At 36.8% G+C, this 22,755-nt stretch overlaps 1 protein-coding gene across 1 annotated transcript; it reads left to right on the forward strand.

The window, feature by feature from the left end:
- Positions 1–275: 275 nt before the first annotated feature.
- On the forward strand, positions 276–8,356 carry LOC149207085 (ABC transporter B family member 15-like). The gene is made up of 8 exons (XM_089393844.1): positions 276–461; positions 548–602; positions 707–885; positions 1,329–1,789; positions 2,073–2,613; positions 3,158–4,018; positions 6,804–7,801; positions 7,881–8,356. The coding sequence occupies exons 1-8, from the start codon at positions 276–278 to the stop codon at positions 8,245–8,247; spliced, it is 3,648 nt and encodes a 1,215-aa protein (XP_089249970.1). The 3' UTR covers positions 8,248–8,356.
- Positions 8,357–22,755: the final 14,399 nt, after the last annotated feature.

Below are 22,755 nucleotides of genomic sequence, written 5' to 3' on the forward strand. Positions count from 1 at the left end.
GCGGACATTTTCACGGAGAGGCGTTCCGTTGGCCTTGGTGGTAGCCTCGAGCAGACTCATTTGCTGCTGGGGCTTTCTTGCCTACCGTGTACATATATATATTTGTTGAGAGGGAGAAAATGAATTAAACAGCTCGCTGGCCAGAGGGCCACTTTTTGTCCTTTGAACGCCCATAAGAACCCGGAGAAAGCTTAAAATAATTGGCGAGGGAACCAGCAGAGATGTCTAGTTTGGCAGGAAAAACAAAGAAGCCGGAGAAGGATGATGTTTCACATATGGCATCAATTTGGAAACTTTTCCAGTATGCCGATTCAGATGATCTGTGGCTTATGGTGTTGGGCACTTTTGGAACCATCGGAGATGGAATGTCCCTGCCGGCGGTGATGTTTATATTAAGTAATTTGATTGACACAATAGGAAATGGCCCATCTGGAAGTGATTTCATCCATGATATCAACAAGGTAACATATTATTTTAAAAGCTCAGACGCCATGCTAGCCACTTCCATGGATCAAATCATTAATGACGAGAGCTCTGTGTTTTGCAGTATTGTTTATATATCGTGTATTTATCAATTGCTGTCTGGTTTCTTGCGTTTCTAGGTGGGTATAATAACTACTTTCTGTTTAGCCCTTTCCAGATCGTTTATGAAAAACAAGATCGTTCAATGCTGAATGTGAATGTGAGTGATTTTTTGATTGATCAGAGGCATTCTGTTGGACTATCACTGGTGAAAGGCAGGCATCTCGGATGCGCAGAAAATATTTGAAAGCGGTATTGAGGCAGGACGAGGGATTCTTTGATACCCGAGGCACAACCACTTCAGAAGTGGTTACTAGTGTTTGTAATGATACTCTAGTTATACAGGATGTTTTTGGCGAAAAGGTATTACCCAATTTTCCATTGAGAATAATTTTTTTATTTCTATGCATGGTAGAAAGAAATTAGTTTAATTATATAAATTAAATGGTTAATAAATATCACTTTAATTTTTACTAATTTTTTAGTGGGCATTTTTCAATTACCCAAATTTAAGATGCTTATTTTGTGAACAAATAACATTTTTATTTTATGTATTATAAAAATTAACCCAATTATATAAATTAAATAATTAATCAACATCACCTTAAGATAATTAATAAGCTAGTTCTTACTGATTTCTTTTCGTTCTTACTGATTTTTAAATTAACCTAATTATATAAATTAAATTAACCTAATTATATAAATTAAATAGTTAATGAACATCACCTTAAGATAGTTAATAAACATCACCTTAGTTCTTACTGATTTCTTTTCGGTCTTACTGATTTCTTTTGGACATTCTCCAGTTACCCAATTTCATGATGAACTCATCTTTCTTCGTCGCTAGTTATTTTGTGGCATTCTATTTGACATGGAAACTGGCAATAGTGTCGTTTCCTTTGGTGATCTTGCTGATGATTCCCGGAATATTGTATGGTCGAATTTTGGCGGGGATTGCTGACAAATTGAAAGAAGCTTATAACGGAGCCGGTAACATTGCAGAGCAGGCTTTCTCAACAATTAGAACAGTTTTTTCTTTCGTCGGAGAGGAGAGCACAATGGCTAAGTTCTCAGACGAGCTTAATGGAACTGTAAAGCTTGGACTCAAGCAAGGTCTTGTGAAAGGCATGGCAATAGGAAGCATAGGAGGAGTTACATTCTGTATATGCTCTTTCACATATTGGTATGGTAGTAGATTGATTATGTATCATGGAGTAAGTGGAGGAAGCGTTATGGTGACTGGAATGTGCTTAATTATGGGTGGATTGTAAGTTTTCTCACTCTGAATTTCGCTCTTTTGATTACCCTCTTTCCAAGAAGCTTAATCAAAATTTTTGGATTAATTGTTCTGTTTGCAGAGGTCTAGGTACTGAATTTATGGAATAAATTAATTGATTTGTTTGGAGAGGTCTAGGTACTGAATTTCCGGCATAATTTAATTGATTTGTTTGCAGAGGTCTAGGTACTGAATTTATGGAATAATTTAATTGATTTGATTGCAAAGGTATACGTACTGAATTTCTGGAATAATTTCATTGATTTGATTGCAGGGGTCTAGGTACTGCGCTTCCGAATCTCAGATACTTTTCAGAAGCACTTGTCGCTTGTAAACGGATCTTTGAGATGATTGACAGAGTGCCCAGTATTGATTCAGAAGACCCCAAAGGAGAAATATTGAAAGAGGTCAGAGGTGAAGTTGAATTTAGGAATGTTGAGTTTGCATATCCATCTCGACCAGAGTCCATGATATTTCGCAATTTCTGTCTAAAAATTCCCGCTAACAAGACCGTTGCGTTGGTGGGAGGGAGTGGGTCAGGCAAATCTACAGCTGTGGCATTAATAGAGAGGTTCTATGATCCACTGGCAGGAGAGATTCTGCTTGATGGGGTGAATATTAAAGCGCTACAGATGAAATGGTTGCGTTCCAAAATTGGTTTAGTAAGTCAAGAACCTACACTCTTTGCGACATCGATCAAGGAGAACATCTTGTTTGGAAAGGAGGGAGCCAGCATGGACCAGGTTATTGCTGCTGCCAAGTCTTCCCATGCGCACAATTTCATCAGTCAGCTACCAGATGGTTACGACACACAGGTGAGATTTGGTTGTAAGCGTATGTAGGTTGAGGGGTGAGACAGATTGCTGTCATTCTCCCCATTTAGTTTCCATTCTCGAGTTATGACATGAAATGTCTTTTTTTCACACAGAAAAATTTGTTTTATAAAATGGAAAAGTACATATATCAGAGAGAGGGAAAACGGAGAAAATCCATTACCAGTCAGTCCTATAAACATGGATCTGGGATAAAATATCAAAATACCAGCTGATAGAAATAGGAATCAGCATAGCCTAAGACAAAAAAACCAAGACAAAAGCTCATTATAACATAAAGAAAACCTGCTGAGGATCATTTCCAGAAAACAGGGGAAGATAGGAATCAGCCTAGGCCAAGACAAAAGGTCGTTATAACATAAAGAAAACCTGATCTTCAGAAAACAGGGGAGTGACAGAGTTATGACATGTCTACTCTCCTGGATTCTGCAAGAACGGGAAGGCAATTTTTTTGTTTACTCAACTCCCATCTCTCTCCAGAGAGTATAGTGTGTTTCATAATGTTCCTTTGATTTGTGAAATTCAGGTGGGTGAGCGTGGAGTTCAAATGTCGGGAGGACAAAAGCAACGTATAGCTATTGCAAGAGCTATTATCAAAGATCCTCGACTACTTCTTCTGGACGAGGCCACTAGTGCTCTAGATGCCGACTCTGTGAAGATTGTTCAGGAGGCTTTAGACCAAGCTTCAGTCAGCCGTACAACTGTTATAGTTGCTCATCGGCTCTCAACTATCCGCAATGCCGACATGATTGCCGTTGTTCAAGGGGGTCAGGTGATCGAGAAAGGCCCGCATGAAGATCTGATACATAGACCCAACGGAGCATACGCTACTTTGGTGCAACTGCAACAGGCCGCAGCAGATGAGAAAACAGGGTGCCACAATACAGGGAGCCACAATAGGAACTGTAGCTCAGTAAGTAGATCCAGTTCGAACCTATCTGTTTCTGTACTAAATCCAGAACTGGTGCACAAGGATACGGTGCCTTCTATACATTCTGACCCTTCATTCCGTCGGCTGTTGCTTTTGAATGCTCCGGAGTGGAAGCAAGGTCTATTAGGCTGTTTAGGAGCCTTAGGCTTTGGAGCAGTTCAGCCTGTTTTTTGTCTCTTCGCTGGGGCCATGCTATCTGTATTTTTCTTCCAGGACCATGACGAGATCAGATCCAAAATCAGAGAATACTGCCTTATTTTTTTGGGCTTGGGATTAATCTCCTTCTTAGTAAATGTTTTGCAGCATTACAATTTAACAGCTATGGGGGAATATCTGACGAAAAGGGTTCGGGAGCGGATGATGTCCAGACTTCTTACTTTCGAGGTTGGATGGTTCGATCAGGACGACAATTCTAGCGGAGCTGTTTGCTCCAGACTCGCAACAGACGCTAACGTGGCAAGTATCTGAACTAAAATTTTCAATATTTGCATATGTAATTGTTCAGGTTCACTGGCGTTTAGCGGATATTTATGATTTAAGCACATCTAAACTTTGTTTAAAGATCAATCATTTAATTACGGTTCTAGGGTTTCAATTCTATTTCGAGATTTTTGATATAAATACGGCTAAATCTTTTCTTTAAAGAGATTATTGATTTAATTACCATGTAAAATTAGATATAGAAGTTAAATTATTATAAAAAGGGAGTCCTTGTTCCACCCACGAGAAGGTTACATATACCAATTCAATTCCCATTAAACATGATTTTGAAAAAAAATAATACATTTGATTGTTATATAATTTTCTACATTGTAATTTTTAGCAATCATATTAGTTATATGCAACCGGTTCTTTATTCTTCAAATAAAATGTTTTCATATACCAATTCAATTTCTAATGAAGTTTTTGACTTGTACTTACAACTTTTTGACTTGTACTTACGACCTTTTACTCGGTAGACTTTAAAGGAGTAGTCTTTAACGCGACTTTTTGAAAGCCTTTCCGGCAATTTTTTCCGGTGAAAATCCGGCAGTAAATTATTGGAATCCAAGTTTGATAGCTAATTTCTGCACAATGAAACCGTCCCAGGGGTTTTTCAGGGTGCTGAATCCGAATATGCAGTTAAAAAACCATTTTCACTGCAACAAATCATGATTTCATCTCAATTTCTTCCGCCGGATTCCGTCACCGGAATCTCAAAAAGTCGCATTATAGACAACTCCGACTTTAAAGTTTAGTAATCATATCGAAAATTTTAGTAATCATATCGATTATTATAAGTTAGTGAATCTTTGTTTCATAAATAAAAGGTCTCATATATTTCTATGAAACATGATTTTAGAAAAGGTAGAATAAATTTTAGAAAATGTGGAATAAGTGTGTTACAATTTTCTATAGTGTTAACAATTTTATAACTGCAAGTTTCTTATCTTATAAATAAGAAAGTTTTATATATCAATTCAATTTACCATTAAACATGATTTTACAAAAAAAATAGCATTGAATGTGTGTTTTACAATTTTTAATGATTAAATTTTGCTGTTTGTGATAGGCATTGTCTAACTATGAGACTTTTGAAGATTTTTGTTAGAATTAAGTGTTATAAGAAGTGATAGGCATTGTCTAACTATGAGACTTTTGAAGATTTTTGTTAGAATTAAGTGTTATAAGAATAGAAAAACCTTTGTCGACGGGTTTGGTTTCGAACCAACAAGTGTGGTTCATCGTCAGAACAAGTTGAAAAAATAGATCTAGCTTAGCATGTTAAATAGTCTGAGTAGAGACTCCAATGGAGACTCCAATGGAGACTCCAACGGCTACTTTTGACCTTAAGACTATTATTATTTTTAATATTAAAACATAAAATATTTTAATGGTTAATTTTTTAAAAATTAATTAATTAATTAATTAATAATTATTAATATATATATATATATCTATATATATATATATATATATATATATATAAAAGTTATAAAATTAGGTTATTATTAAAAAAAATAAAAATAAATAAATAAATAAATTTAGAGGTTAGTTTAAGAAGATAATTTACTTATTTATTTAAATTATTATATATATAATAATAGGTTGTTAGGGACGAGAATAATTTAAAATTAATTAATTAATAATTATATATATATATATATATAAATATATATATAAAAGTTATAAAATTAGGTTATTATTAAAAAATAAATAAATAAATAAATAAATAAATTTAGAGGTTAGTTTAAGAAGATAATTTACTTGTTTATTTAAATTATTACATATATAATAATAAGTTGTTAAGAATGAGAATAATTTCAATGGTTCACTTAAAAAGTAATTTATTAATTTATTTATTCATAATCATATATATATATATATATAAAGTTAGGGTTAAAAATCTAAATAAATAATTTAAATGGTTAGTTAGAAAAGGTAATTTATTTAATTTAATTAAATTATTTAATAAATATAATTAATATTATATTAGTAATATAGTCTTGATATTAATACATAAATAATATTAGTAGTCAAATTATTATTTATTAATTTAAAACTATTATTATTTTAATATTATTATCATTATTCTTATGTATGGAAATAAGTTAAATTAGGTGTTAATGGTTAATTTTAAAAACTTAAATTTAGTTTATTTATTTAAATTATTTATATATATATATATATATATATATATATATATATATGATATAATTTTAGGTTATTAAGATAAAAGTTAGGTGGGAATTAGTTAAATTGAAGACCTAACTTCTTTACAAATAAGGAAAATGAAAGATGGTAGTTAAATCAAATGAATAATAATAATAAAAATCAGCAAATAAATGAATAATAACTGTTATGGATCACAGAAGTCTCAATTCAAGAATTAAGTGTTTTTTTGGGGTCAAATTTTCATCTTTAAATTGTGTTTTTGATTACATATATGAATTTAACATCTTGAGAAAACCTGTCTGACACCCAGATTGTGGAGAGTTCACAACTCAAACATTTGATTTTCAGAAAATCTTAGAATTTTTGGCAATATTGACCCAAAAAGATGTGACAAAAAACCCATGGCTTTGTGAATTCAGCACCATAAAAAACCCTAAACACCCCATTATGAAGAGTTCACCATTCAAACAAAAATTCACAACTCAAATATGTGATTCGAACAAATCCTCCCAAGATTTTGATGCAAAAAAATACAAGGCAACCCTCCAAAAAAGTTATACATATAACCTGCGGCTTTGTGATACAGGTGAGATCGCTGGTTGGTGATCGTATATCGCTAATTGTACAAACTGTGTTCGCTGTGGCAGTAGCCTTCACAATGGGTTTGATTATAGCATGGCGTCTTGCAATTATAATGATCGTAGCGCAACCCCTCACAGTACTATGTTTCTACACCAGAAAGGTTCTCCTCAAGACCATGTCAGAAAAGGCTCTCAGAGCTCAAAATCAGGGCAGTCAACTTGCGGCAGAGGCTGTCGCTAACCATCGTACCATCAGCGCATTCTCTTCACAGGAGAAAATTCTATATCTTTTCGAGAAATCTCAAGAGGGCCCACACAGAGATAGCATCAAACAATCTTGGATTGCAGGAATAATTCTGGGATCATCGCAATGCATCAATCTATCCAATTGGGCCCTCGATTTTTGGTATGGAGGGCACCTTCTTTACAAAGGTTATATCACCGCCAAAGCTTTTTTTCAAACCTACTACATTCTGGTGAGCACAGGGCGAGTGATTGCAGAAGCAGGAAGTACGAGCGGCGACATTGCTAAAGGCTCTGATGCAGTCAAATCCGTGTTCTGCATCCTGGACAGAGAAAGCGCCATTAACCCAGACGATGACGAGGGCGAGAGGCCGCACAAAATAGAAGGAGATGTGAATTTGAGAAACGTGGACTTCGCTTACCCATCTCGTCCGGGTGTCATCATCTTCAAGAACTTCAACTTGACGATAAAAGCGGGCACCTCCATGGCCCTTGTTGGACAAAGCGGTTCAGGAAAATCGACCATCATTGGACTGGTTGAAAGATTCTATGACCCACAAAAAGGGACTGTGGGGATCGATGGCAGAGACATCAGGACATTCAATCTGAGGAGTCTGAGAAAACATATAGCTCTGGTAGCTCAGGAGCCCACCGTGTTCGCAGGGAGCATTCGAGACAACATCCTCTATGGAAAAGAGAATGCAAGCGAGACGGAGATCATTGAAGCTGCAAAGGCTGCAAATGCCCATGACTTCATCAGGTAAATATTGCAATTGAAAACTGATTGTTTATACGCATTGTGCTAAGTTTGAGTGAAATTATACTTTGGATTTGTGCAGCTCTTTGGAGGAAGGATACGAAACAAACTGCGGAGACAGAGGAGTGCAACTATCAGGAGGGCAGAAACAGAGGATTGCGATAGCGAGGGCGATCATAAAGAATCCGAGCATTTTATTGCTGGACGAAGCAACGAGCGCATTGGACAGCCAGTCCGAGAAGATTGTTCAGGGGGCACTGGACATAATTATGGTGGAGAGAACGAGCATTGTGATAGCTCATCGTCTGGCTACCATTCAGAAAGCAGATTCGATTGCTGTGATTCAAGAAGGGAAAGTGATTGAGGAGGGAAGTCATTCATATCTGATGAGCAAAGGGGAAGGCAGTCCATACTACTGCCTAGTCAATACGGAGCCACGCCACCAATAAATTCTCAATGATTTCTTATGCCAGAACCTTTCCACATGGCCCACTCAATAATTTTACGAATGTTTTTCTGAATTTCAACTCTAGATAAACTCATTTTCTACCCGGTTGAATCCGCTTGATCACGACCATATGTGTTTGTACAAAATGATGTACTCACAAGTTTTATGTAATGTTAAGTGGGGATTCCTATTAATATAAATGTTTTTTTTCTAATTTGTAATTGTATTGTTTCACAATGCCATTGTATATCACTCATACAATCACTATGACCGGATGTTTTAATTTGTGGTTTATGAAAAATGATAGTTTAGATGATTAAAAATGTTAAATAATGATTACTATGGGTGTTTGTGGAGATTTAAGATTTGCATTGATGGATGAGTCAAGCGGTTAGGTAAAATATAATTCAAATGTTTTAGTTGGTGTGTTAATGTGGGGATGTTGATGTGCGGATGGTGAAGTTTATTAACTCTCTTCAAGTATGAAGAAAGTCAATGGTTTATTCATTTAGGGTGGTGAGGATTTTTCCTTGTCCGGTACTTGGTTTTGGTGGTCGTCGGGGAGGAGGTCAGTGATGATGATTTGATGCTTTGGTGTAGGGAGGAGGGTATGCGTAGCTCTTTGGAGGGTATGCGTAGCTCTTTTTTGCGTGCGTCGTAGTGTATTGGCATGTCCCTTGTTTATGCTTGCATGAGATTAAATTGTCCCTTGTTTATGCTTGCATGAGATTAATTTTGGCTTGCGTCACTTACATGGTGCAAGGAAGGTTTGCATTGCTTTTAATGTGGAAGGAGGATGCTATGGTAAGCAATATGCCTCCTCGTTTCGGTTTTTTTTTTAAAGTTCCATGGGTTGAAATGTAGACATGTTCACAACTCGTTTGGATTGTGCTTTTGTTGAATTAGTATGTATGTTTCTTTTGTTGATTTGTTGAATTAGTATGTATGTTTCTTTTGTTGATAATGGTGACTCTCTATAGCCATTGGGATCCTCTTGGCTATGGCCATATCACTTTTGGCCCCATAGCGCTTAGTTGGAGATACTGTGTATTTTGTTGTATTGTAATTAGTTTGTAAAATTGCACTTTCTATTTAATTTATGATGTAAAAATGGAATGGGAAAGAGTTTGTAATGGGTCTGAAATGGATAACATCAAAAAGAAGATAAAGTAATCGTGTTAGATCCTAACTCTTTATACTTGAAAAATGATAATCTCAATTACAAGAAGTACAAAATAAACACCAACAAATTAAACATAACATAAAAAGGAAGATAAAGTAACCATGCTAGATCTCTTTATACTTGAAAAATAATAATCTCAATTACAAGAAGTACAAAATAAACACCAACAAATTAAACATAACATAAAAAGGAAATTAAACATAACATAAAAAGGAAGATAAAGTAACCATGCTAGATCTCTTTATACTTGAAAAATAATAATTTCAATTACAAGAAGTACAAAATAAACACCAACAATTTAAACATAACATAAAAAGGAAGATAAAGTAACCATGCTAGATCTTAAATACTAACTTTGGCGAGGGCTTGAGATTTCAGATCACCTTGGAAATGGCCTTTGATGCCCAATCCATTATCTCCAATTCCAACAATCTAATTAAAAATATATTAATGTTTCACAATAAAATTATTTTCAAATTTCTTGAATGGGATTTCAGCCCACCTTGGAAATGGCTTTTGATGCCCATCCATTATCCCCAATTCCAACATTCCAATTAAAAATATATTAATGTTTTAGAATAAAATTTCAGACCACCTTGGAAATAGCCTTTAATGCCCCATCCATTATCCCCAATTCCAACACTCTAATTAAGTATATATTAATGTTTTAAAATAAAATTATTTTCGAATTTCTTGAATAGGATTTCAGATCACTTTGGAAAAAATGGCCTTTGATGCCTCATCCATTATCCCCAATTCCAACACCAATTAAAAATATATTAATGCTTTAGAATAAAATTATTTTCAAATTTCTTGAATGTGATCTGTTTTTATTTTAATTGAAGGATGGTTATTAAGGTGCGTAATTTTGGATGTGTGAATCCACCATTATAACAAGTCACTAGTTGGGAAAAGAAAATTAAAATCTGTAATTGCATAAGTTTGAAGATTGATAATTGTCAAATTGAATTTCTTTGTAAAAGGATTTTAGGGTTTTCTCTTGGCTAAGATATTAAAGGTCACATTATTTGGTTTTAGATATTTGGCTTGTTAACATAAGTTGTATTAGTATATTTAATTTTAAATTTTATGTAAAGATATGACATATTTTATATGTGAAATTTTTATAGTTGTCAGTTTTAATTGAATTATTTAAATATTTGTACTTTAGGAAAAAATTAATCTTAACATAAAAAATAAAGTAACCGTACTAGATCCTAGATACTAACTCTAACTTTGGCCAAGGATACTAATTCTAACTTTGGCCAAGGTTGGAGATTTCAGACCATCTTGGAAATGGCCTTTAATACCCCATGCATTATCCAAATTTCAAACACACTGATTAAAAATATATTAAATGGATTTCAGACCATTGGAAATGACCTTCGATGCCCCATCCATTATCCTCCATTCCAACACTCTAATTAAAAATATATTAATGTTTTAGAATAAAATTGCCTTCGATGCCATCCATTATCCCCCATTCCAACACTCTAATTAAAAATATATTAATGTTTTAGAATAAATTTATTTTCAAATTTCTTGAATGGGATCTGTTTTCATTTTAATTGGAGGATGGTTATTAAGTTCCGTAATTTTGGATTTGTGAATCCACCATTACAACAAGTCACTGGGTGGGAAAATAAAGTTTTTATTTTAATTGGAGGATGGTTATTACGGTCCGTAATTTGGATCTGTGAATCAACCATTATAACAAGTCACTAGTTCGGAAAAGAAATTAAAACCTGTACTTTGGTAATTCTCGATTTGTGAATCCACCATTATAACAAGTCACTAGAAGATTGATAATTGTCAAATTGAATTTCTTTGTAAAAAAATCTTAGGGTTTTTTTTGGTTAAGGTATTAAAGGTCACATTATTTGGTTTTAGATATTTGTCTTATTAAGATAGGTTGTATTAGTATATTTAATTTTAAATTTTATGTAAAGGTATTTTATTATATGTGAAGTTTTTATAGGTGTTAGTTTTAACTGAATTATTTGAAGGTAATGAAGATATTTTTGTGTGGTGGTGGTGGTGTTTTTAGGGTTGCATTTTTGCATCAACTCTTATGTGTGTATGTTTTTAAATTAAATTAAATTGGCATGATATTGTAACTTAAACATTTAGATTTTTTTGTAAGTTTGATTTTGGTATTAGGAAGTTTATGTTAATATTAATGTTACAAAAACAAAAACAAGTTATTTGAGGTAACATGAGAAGGGATTCTCATGGCTAATAAGAATGTCGTTGTTGAAAAATGTATGTATGATAGTATTAGGGTAAGATGACTTTGCCATTGGGTAGTAGTTTATATTAGCAGTTGCACTGAGAGGTGCGAACGCCGAAAGATTAAGAAGTCAAGAAGCTCATAGCTCATAGAAGGACCAAGATCTCTCGAGACCATCAGACACACCTCTCCTTCCAGTCTTACTATGATGAATCATAGTGTCCCCCGATGGAATTTGAAACCGGGTGGTAGGGATAACATCCCAATGAGACGACTACTTGGTCATTCCATGATGAGACTTAAATCAAATTTTAGTCCTCCCTTTGCAAAAAGTGTAACCTAGCTCCATGTATGGACCCAAAATCCTTGTTAGATATTTTAAGAAGAGATCTATTTTACTTTTTTTAAAGAGTGTGCCTTTGGCTCTCACCATTATTTTGCATGTGGATGGTGTGTATATCCAAGTTTAGGGATAAGGATAGAGGTTTCTGCTTAGAATCAGGCTCATGGTCATCTAGGAGGTCAATTAATAATACGGTTGAGGACCTAGGTATCACATACTTGCTGCCAAGCCCATGAATACCTAGGTATCACATACTGCATAGTCCACAACAATACTATCTCAGTGTACATACCTTGGGTGGATTTCATACTTCGCACTGCATGGATGTTAAATGTGGTGGTGAAGTGGATGGTGGGATGGCCTCATCTCCCCCCCTATGGAGCGAGGTGATGGTGGTAGGCCAATTCCCCTCGCCCTCTCGTGCACCCCCCGACCTCTCTTGTGCTCTCTTAGTGTGCCCATCAATCGGGGAAATAATTTAAAATAAAATTACAATAAAATTATTTTTTATGCTTTTTTTAATCTAAGTAATATAAGATGTATAAGTTTTGATTTTTAACTCGAATTGATGTATGCCAATGTTTACCAACCTTATAATTTAATTTATATAGCTATACTAATAGTCATAGAAAAAAAGGAATTAACAAATAAATTTTTAATTTTAATGAAAATTATCATACCAATCAAATTTATTTTAAATTAAAATATAATAATTTTAATTTTACTTTCAATTTTAAAATTTATAAAAAAAAAAAACTCGATAAAAAATGAAAAGAAAAAAACTTAAAAAATGATTTATTTATTTATTTATTTTTATTATTTATTTTTTCTAATAATTAAACAAACTAATTTAAAAAATTTAAAAATGTTAAACTTTCCTTTATTACTTTAAATTAAAATTATAACTATTAACAACCACATATTTCCAATTAAAAATTATAATAACCTATTATTCTATCCTTAAAACACATTGTGTTTACACTTTCCTAATTTTTTCCCTAAAGCACAATTTGTTTGCCGTGGCTGTCCTTGCTGCCCTTTAGAATGTTTGACTTCTTTAGATTACTATTAATAACTTTAATATCACCCGTAAACTAAAAGTTTTTAGTATATCTTCAAAGCATATTATGTTTTCAATTTCCTTCCATGGTTGTCTTTAGAATTTCTGGCTTTTTAAAATTACTATTAATAACTTCAGTATTTCCAGTAATTTTTAATATTTTTTTTACCATATCTACCTTCATTTCTTACCGTATTAAATCAATTTTTTTTTCTAGTTTTCATAAAATAATAATTATCCTAATAATAAAGTTTTTAATTTATTTCAAAAAATAATAAAATTTTAATGGATAACTTCAACATCACCAATAAACAACTACAAGTTTTTAGCATTGTCATGAAAAGTAAGTTACAATGTAAGTGTAAGAGATGTATAATATAAACTTTTTAGCATTGTCATGAAAAGTAAGTTACAATGTAAGTGTACGAGATGTATAATATAAACTAATTTTAACATATTAACGCTAAAAGTATTATTATTTATTTTTAAATCATTATTATATAAAAATAAAAATAATTTTATTGTTTTAATATTAAATTAAAATTCTTATGTTCCTCACATTGATATAATTAATCAAATCTTGAGAAATGTCCCTCACATTAATATAACTAGCATTTGCACCTAATGTTGCATAGGAAACGTCGTAAGGCATAGAGTGTGGAGTGTGGAAGAATATTCAAATGTGAATGGGCATTTTTGAAAGCAAGGGTTATAACAAAACATCAAACAAAACATCACTAAGGGTTCCAATTCGAGGATAACAATTTATAGATTGACAAAAATAGATTAAGACAGGGTTACATCTCTTGTCAAGTATCTGAAACAAGAGATCATAACAAAACACCCACCTCATTCATGAGCAGTCATTGAACATATAAAGGCTATATGACAAGCATCCCTGCAAGATATCCATATAAAGGCCTAATACCAACTATGCTCGCTCTGGATACTGTTGTAATCATTCTTGTGACAAAACATCACTAATCATGTGCAAATTGTCCTGTTTTGTTGCCTGAGTAATGTCATTCAAATAAGGAAGAACCATTCTTGAGACAAAACACCACTAACTCTCTGCAAAATGTCATGTTTTTCTACCTAAGTAGTGTCATTCAAATAAGGAAGAACCATTCTTGAGACAAAACATCACTAACCCTGTGCAAAGTGTCATGCTTTGCTACTTGAGTAGTCACTCATTCAAACAAGGAAGAACAATTCTTAAGACCAAACATCACTAACCCTCTACAAAGTGTCCTGTTTTGCTGCCTTACTGTCATTCAAATTAGGTTGCACTAGGGCTATCCCTGTCTACTGAGGGGAAATAGAACTAATGAGGAAGATCAGAGCATAGAATTGAATAATTATGCAGAGCATTGATTCCAGTTGGCTGTAAATCCAGCCTAATTCTTATCATCAAATGGTGAAACTCCACTTCGGACAGCTAAAAACAGTCACCAAGGGCTTGCAGACTACTTCCTCAATTTATCCTCTGCACTTTGACTTATTTGTAATGCAGCCTAGCATGTGAAGGGTGTGCTAGTTAGCAGAGTAGGGTAAAGTCTAAAAAGGTGATAGATGAGCAAATCCTAAACTCCAAAATGACAGGAACCATGGCTTGTGATTGTAGTCATTCTTTTAACAAAGATTTCCAATAAATTCTATATCTGGGATGGGAGAGGTCTTGAATACTTTCAAATAAATCTGCGCTATTATGTTATAGCTTACAACCTCTTATGTGCATGCTTTGATCTAAATCAATATCATGGTCACTTTATCTTCAAATTTAGAAGTTTAAGGTCACGTTATCCTCAAATTTCACAAACCATGTGGTGGGCTCCAGTATTGCAGCAATAATGTTGCAACTCCTAGGACTCCCTTCTTTACTTTTATCAACCTGGTAGTTTGTAACAAACTTGGAAGCGACGGTGCTATATGCACAAGTACTAGCTCTTGCCGCAGGCAGTCACTTGATCAGCTGGCACAAGTCCGCTAGGAGCTTAAGCCAACTTCTATGAGCTCTTAGAAGAAGCTTTTAACTGTGATGGACAAAAGCTAACTCTAAGGACGCTAATCTATTTCCAGAAAGAAACTAAAAGCTAAAAGGAAATGCAAACCCTAGAAAACCCGAGTTTTATTGACTAACCCTATTGGTGCAAGAAAAGAGATGAAAGCTGCTGAAATGGATGCCATTGACTCTTGGAAAGGTAAAATGCAGGTGTCTAAGCTACTTCTGAAGTAAAATTTGGAAAAAAAAATCTTTTTGTATTTTTGAGTAATTTTGCAGAATTATTATGCATGTGCTTTAACTGTTTTTGACTGTGCAGGGGTTGATTGGCGAAAGGAAATGGAGTGGGCACTTGTAGGAGGTTAGGAAGGTGATAAGAGGGCCTAAGGTGTCCCTAGCACCCTTTGAGAGAGTTTCACAGCGATCAGATCTCGAGAAACTACCCACGTGATCTTCTACAGGAAGTCTGCAGGGGTTCTACAGGATGTTCTATAGGATGTTCTACAGGAAGAGCCGAGAGAGGATTTTTGAGGGTTGATGGAGGAAAACCGGTGGGAAAGTGGAAATGGAGGTTGGATGAGGTTGTGAAGAGGTATAGGACCTGGTAAATGAGGCTAGGGAGCGATGAAGACGGTTGGATTTGTTCAAGGATGGAGGGACCAGTGTTGCACAAAAATGAAGAAATTAGGTCAAACGGGTAGAGTGTGGTGAATGAAGGGAAGGAATCTGGAATCTGTGGTTGGAGCAAGTGGTGTGAGGAAGGAAGGATAGGCAGGATGGATTACAGGTGATCTGCACACTATTTCTCCAAACTAATCAAAGAAATACTAAAAACATCACAGATCTATCTACTTTAACCTATTCTGACCTAAAAACCAGAAATCATGGTGGACAAAAGTTTATTGGCATAAAATCGTGTAAGAAAACTATGAAAACTGAGCAAGAACAGATCTAAGCATGTCATCCCAACTGGTATCAACTTCCCTAACTAAAAATCTAACACTTGCAATTGCTTGGAAAGGAAAAACAGTGTTTTTGTGGCAACAAGTATGCCTTGGTCTCAGCTCATGGTCCCAAGGAGGGAGAGATGAGATCAAGGATTTCTTGGAGGCATTTTTGTAGGTCTTTTCCTTTATCAAACTATCAAAACAACCTGAAGCATGAAAAGCTATTTCAATAATCAAAAGCAGCCTAAATAACAAAGCAATATGTTAATTTAAGTAGCATAAATTATTCTAGGAATGTAGCGAAAACATATAAAAGTACATAAGAAGAGGTACTGGCACTTGGGTTGGGCCCAACCCCAAGAGCTACAGCCTCCTAAAATAAGCTCAGAGCTGATGCAAAGTGAAATTGATCCACATTACTCAAAAAATAACCATGTCACAAAAAGGTTTACAACGAAAGCTCGAAAATGAGCTGAAAGGCAGAGCAGCACTAAAGTGCGAAAATACAACTATTCCAGAGCTAAACTACAAAGGCTGGAATCCTTCCTACTTATCACCACGAGGACCTCCAACAACCCTCCTTAACTCAAGGGGCTTGGCTGCTCCAAAACTGCAGGTAATCATCCACTTCACAAAAGCTGCTCGGTTGCCCTTGGGGATCATCTTCGGTGGGCTGCTGAACTCCGAGATGATGGTGGAGAACTCAAGGAAGGGGCCATTTAGTGCAGGAGACACCCTTCCTACAAATCCTCAACCTTGTTCCCTCGTATTTGGCTGTCAATTGGCTCATAAATGGTTGAGCTTGGTTAAAAAGATGTCTAAAAATATGCAATTAAGCACGTATTAGACTTCATGGTCAAGTGACTAACCTAATTCACTCAATTAACATAAATATACTCAAAAGCATGCATAAACTATGAAGAATGGTGGATTAATCAAGAATAATAGGCAAAATGAGCCCAACGAGTTACCATTTTTTGGGCTCATCAACACACCCTTGCTAAATGTGTTGCTCATCCTTTAAGCAACTAATCCAACTCATCATCTTTGATTGCTTTGACTGCCTCTCTAACATCCCAGGTGTCCGAGGTGATTTCCTCTTCTTGGTCATGAAACCTTGCTTTTCTCTCTACTTCCTCCCATTTCCTGTGCTCTTCTTCTTCTTTGACCCCTTCCAGCAGTCCTAAAAGCAATGGAGGACTAAATTTTAGGCTGATCCAGTTGGCCTGCAGATTTTGCATTGACTGTTTATAGAGTGGTACTCTTGCCAAGGCCTCCCTCATCCTTGTTGGGGAGTGGTATTCTCTGATTTTTAGACTGTGGGACAGTGTGTTCCATCTCCTTGTGCAAGCATGAATGCAGTTATCCCCCAACAATCTTTCCATGTCCTCAAAGTGAGCAATGGCCTGAGCTTGTCTTTCAATGTAATTTGGGTGAACCTGGGGGTTGTTGGCAAGTTGCTGATGGGCATACACTAAAGCTAAGGGATCTTCTGGTTCTGCTCTGATCATGAGTGGCTCCTGTAGCTCCCTGTCCATAACATTCTGAATTTCTGCTGCCCTCTTTTCCTCATGGTTTAACCAAGAGGCCATGGCCATGAGTTTCCCATCTCCCAATGCATCATTGGGGTCCCACAGATTCATGTTTGGAAGGGCCAAGTTGTGTAAATAGAATTCTGATAACTTGGCCTTATCTTCTGCTAAGTTGCTGTCACACAAAGCCATGAATTGATTGTAATTCTGAAATGGAATGGTGCCCCTTTGGGCGAAGGTGTTAATTTGGATTTGCAACCATTGATCTTTAAGATATAAGGCATATGAATTAGTAGGTTGCCTACATTGTAAGGCTTCTACTGTCTAGTTGGCCCTAAAGGCCAATTGGGCTTCTTTATCTTGCACCTGTTCCTTTAGGGACTGTATTTCCTCTGTTGCCTATGACTCCTTTTCCTGTAGCAGTTTTGTTAGTGCCTCAACCTCAGCCTGCAACTTGTCTCATTTCTGCTATTCATCAGATGCTTCCTTGTCTACCGAAGGCCCTTCTTGTTGTTGTTGTTCTCCCAAAATGGAAGGCCTATCTTCCTTATGACTTCCCTGTAGCTGCAATTGTTTTCTTAGCAGCTCATTCTCCTCCTGCAACTGGGATCTTTTGCAGCTTTCTACATGCCTTACCATGGCTAGTTCTCCTCTTAACTCTTTTAACTTCTCCTCCATGTGGCATATGTCCTCAATTCCCTTAGATTTGGCAATTTTAATTAACTTCTCCTCCATGTGGCCTATGTCCTCAATTCCCTTAGATTTGGCAATTTTCATCAATTTGTGTGTTCTGATCCTCTCTTGTTCTAATGCAAGGAAGAGTGGCACAAAAAATTTCTGTGGGATGATTTTCTCACCCTCTAACAGGTTGTAGTATGAGCCCAAGCTAGGCTAAGGGCTTGGTTCCAGTACCTCCTCGGTCTTTCCCTCTCCCTGTGATGATTTGGCTGTCTTTTCCTCCAATTTCTCGGTCTCTTTTAACTTAGCCAGAGTTTCCTGTAGAGACGTCTCGACTTCCTGTAGAGCTGTCTTTGAGTCCATCATCCTAATTCTCTCTCCAGGTGGAGGTTTTTGGGCTTCCTTGTTCATAGGTGATAGACATCTTTGAAGGAGACTCTTCTTTTGGTTTAGTTGTTGTGTCCTGAATGACAATTGGCTCTTTTGACTGTGGCTGGGGTCTGCCCACTTTTATCCATGTGCTCCTCCTATGCTTTAAAGTACATGGAGGTTTGTCTCTTTCTCTTCCCTTTTTTTTTTAGAGGTGTGCTTAAGGCAGAAAGCACAATTGCTGCCTCCCTTGCCAATATCTCAGGTGATTTCTCCTCTTGCTGTTCTTTTTCCCTGCTTCCTGTAGAAATCCCTGTGTCAACTGTTTCTGTTTGTGTTGCTGAGATTTCAGGGTGTGTCTTTTCCTTTTGTTTCTATGTGCCTACTTTGGCTGTCACAGCCTTCATTTGGGATTTTTCGGCCTTCTCTGTTCTACTCTGCATCCTCTTTTCTCGTGGTGTTTTTGATGTTGTTTCTTCCCCTATTTTAGGCTCAACAATCTGGCCCATTTCCCCTTTTTCTTTCTGTTCTTTTTGTGCTTAAGTGTCCTATGTTCCTTCACCATTGGTTTTGTCACCTTCTTCAGCTTTTTCTCCCCCCTCAATGCTGGATGAGGCGATGTATTCGGCCAGAATTTTGATATTGTCATCCCTGGACATGTTTCAGAAGGTCTCCCAAGATATGGGGACAGTGTAGGTGTGCAAGGCATCTTCCACCAATAGTTTGATGATCCCATGATGGGCCAACTAATCTAGGATCCCTACATTTAATTTTGTACCACATTCAATTAGTGACTGAAGAAGAAAATAGGGAATGCTCAGTTTGTTGGCTGGAGGCAAATCAATCCCATGCCTTAGTTCACACAACAACCTGAAATGATATCCATAGATGATGCTAAACCTTCCTTCACATGTGATGTACTTCATAATTTGGAAATTGACTTCACTCTAGAGAGGAGGCAAGCTGGTTCTTCTAACCCCGTTTTTTTCTTCTACAAGATGCTCCGTGGGCAGAAAGAATGAATTCTTAGCAATTTGGCCCAATGATCTCTCTTCTTTGCTCTAAGGGAGCCCCAATGGTAGCCTAGTAACTGCACTGATTAGCTCAGGGGTGAGTTCCAAGGTTAAACCCCTAAAACTAACCGTGGCATGTGCTTTCGACTGTGGTCTTAGGGAAATTAAAAACTCCTCAGTTATCTCCTCATCATGACCCTGAATTTTGTCGAAGAAGGATATCCAATTTTCTCGGTGAAAAGGTCCACCACCTCAGGATGCTCATGCATTTTGCTAGAGTCTGATGGTTCTTTCCTTATGAATCCTCCTGGCATGGTGAGAGTGCTCTTTTTATGCTTTAATCAGAAAAGGAAATGCCTTTTATGGTTTCCCCTGAACCCAAGAAGGAATTTCTTGAGTGTCCAATATCAACTAGCAACAATTCTTTGGTTTTAAGATTGTTGTCACCCAGAACTCGACTGTCTGCTTATGAAAAGACAAATTTGGTTTTTACAGACAGAGCACAAGGATCAAGTTTTCTTCTCAGCACACAGATAGATATGCAAATTCAAAATTTTTTACACACACAGGCTGGCCCCCACGGCTGCATATATCTTCCCTACAGGAGAATTCAAAAAGGAAACGTGGAGGAGAATTTTGATGCAGAAAACTGGGAAACTTAGTGCAATACACATACAAACATTTTACTTCCAATACACAGGTAGATTTTTTCTGATTTTCTAATCTGATGCCGTTCAATTCACCACCTTGCACAAACACATCATTCATAGAGGAGTTTTTTGAGTCTACCTCATTTGGAGCTCCAAATTCAACGAAAAATCCCAGGTTCTCCTGCTTCAGAAAGCTGTGCAGGTTTTCCTGTAGAACCCTTTCTGTAGAAGGCCCCCGGTTCCTATAGAATGTGACTGTGCTGCTGAGCGAGCCCGATACACGGGAGATTTTCGAAAAAAAGTAGGAAAACCAGTGGAGGATGACTGGTTAACAATTTTTGGAAGCAGAGGATGCGTACTCCAGTCGAGGACGTTGCAAGTGCAAGATGAACAGAAGGCGGTGTAAGTTTCAGCTGGGCATCTTTTAATTGCGATGTGATTCATGGTGAGGGGATGAGGTGGCCAGAACAGACCGTTGATCTGACGTCACAACCATAATTTCTCTACATGTTTCTGACCGCCATCACCTCCTTTATACCGTTATCCGCCACCACCACTACCAATCCTGACAATTTCTCCTGGAATGGACACTCCACACGTGCTGGTTGGACATTTCATTGGTAATTTTGAATGTAATGGGGCTCGTTTGGATCCCACGAGGATATGTAATTGGCTGAGGGTGGCCAGTTGATTGGCCACCGATTCCACTCAATCCGAACCATTCCCATAGGCATGTAGCTTTTAAAATATAATTTATGAAATTGATGAATGAGTTTAAGCACTTACCTATGTGGTCACGACCGTGTTATGTAGACTTCAGGTTTTGGAACCACTCCTTCGTTTGCTGCTACTTCATGCACGGGTTTTGGAACCCATTCCTTCATTTGCTGATGCTGCATGCACGGGTTTTGCTTAGCTTCGACTGCTACTGATATTTCCACATTCAAGGAGAGCCCTTTACATGTCTCCTTTTTCGTTTTTGGCTGTCCCTGTCTCCAGAGTATGTCTTCCAGAGGGATCAGCTGCTACAGGATTCCAGTAGGATGTCCTGTAGTTGCTTCTCCTCCTGGAATGCAATGCTAGAATGAGCAGGGCTATACTGCTGAGGAGGGGTTTGACTGATGAGGCGTCCAGATGGAGATTGATAGGTATGGTGAGCAAGACACTACTGCTTGATTTGTCACTAGAAGTTCTTGCTAGCAGTATGAGGAAAACAGGTTTTTTTTTTGTGACTGTGCAGGAACAAATAACAGGATGAGTGCAACGGAGGTGTAAAGAGATGAAAAAGGGTGACATATGGTGATGGACGGAAATAGGGGTGTTGGCAGGTCTCATAGACAGGTTCCCAACCTTCAGATTCTCTTCTGAGATCAATTTTGCTTGTCTATGGGTTCTACAGGATCTTCCTGTAGAAGACACAAAACTTCTTGTAGAAGACACAGAACTTCCTGTAGAAGACACATAACTTCCTGTAGAAGGTGAAATCTTGGCCCGAATGAGATCAAATCTTAGAAAAAGGGAGTGGTCATGGAGGAATTGCTTGTGAGGGATGCTTGTAGCTTGGTGCCGACCTCTATCCTTGTTTTGTGTGATCCTCCTAACCTGCAATGTCCTTTCTGAAACCTGCAAATTGTTCAACAGAAGTCAGGTTTTTTTTTTTTTTTTTTTTGAGAGACAGCTGGGGCGCCTACAGGAGGTTTTCACCCTCACTGCCTACCACAGGCACCTCTAAGAGGTTTTCACCCAAGGATCTTTTTATTATTTTTCTTTTTTTTCCTCGTTTTTTTTTTGGTGCTCAGAATGTGGATGGGGTGGAGACAGGGACCTGCTCCACTACCAGCACTGATTTATCTAGAGTTTCAATGAACTCCTGCTTAGAAAGGGGCTTCGTGTAGACCTTCAAACAATGCCCACTGACGAGCATGGGGATGGCTTCTTCATTAATGGTCCTAATAAGGATTGAACCATTGTCATTACATTTCTACACAGTATATGGTCCCAGTCATCTTGTCCTTAGCTTCCCTTTGAAATCCTTGTATCTTGAATCATATAATAGTGCCCAATCTTCTGGCTGAAATTTCTTCTCTTTAAGGTGTCGATCATGCCATATTTTTCTTTGAAGTTGGACTACCTCTGAGTGGAGGAGGGTCTGCATTCTTTGTTCATCTAGTCCATTCAGTTGAAGTAGTCTTTCCTGTTGTGCATGGCTGAGATCTAGGTTTAGCTGAGCTACCAACCTCAATGTGTTGTATTCAAATTCTATGGACAGCAAAGCCTTCTTCGTGTAGACCAGCTCATAAGGTGTGAAACCTGTTGTAGTTTTCCAAGTAGTGTTGTAGGCCTAGGTGGCCTCAACCAAGCGATCTGCCCAATCCCTTCTGCTGCTGCTCACCACTTTAGTCAAGATCTCTTCCAAAGCCCTGTTAGTGACTTCCACCTGCCCATTTTATTGCGGATGATAAGGGGTGGAAGTTCTGTGCTTAATCTTGTGATGAGCAAGCA

The sequence above is a fragment of the Pinus tabuliformis genome, chromosome 1_2 (genome assembly GCF_031772625.1).
Source record: "Pinus tabuliformis cultivar Carrire ecotype Pingquan chromosome 1_2, CPIR1, whole genome shotgun sequence".
NCBI classification, from domain to species: Eukaryota; Viridiplantae; Streptophyta; class Pinopsida; order Pinales; family Pinaceae; genus Pinus; species Pinus tabuliformis.

Excerpts from the sequence above, each read along its gene's own strand:
- LOC149207085 (XM_089393844.1), top strand. The coding sequence starts at position 276 with ATGGCATCAATTTGGAAACTTTTCCAGTATGCCGATTCAGATGATCTG. Across the intron at positions 462-547 it reads TCATCCATGATATCAACAAG|TATTGTTTATATATCGTGTA; the intron begins GTAACATATTAT and ends TGTGTTTTGCAG. Across the intron at positions 1,790-2,072 it reads TGCTTAATTATGGGTGGATT|GGGTCTAGGTACTGCGCTTC; the intron begins GTAAGTTTTCTC and ends ATTTGATTGCAG.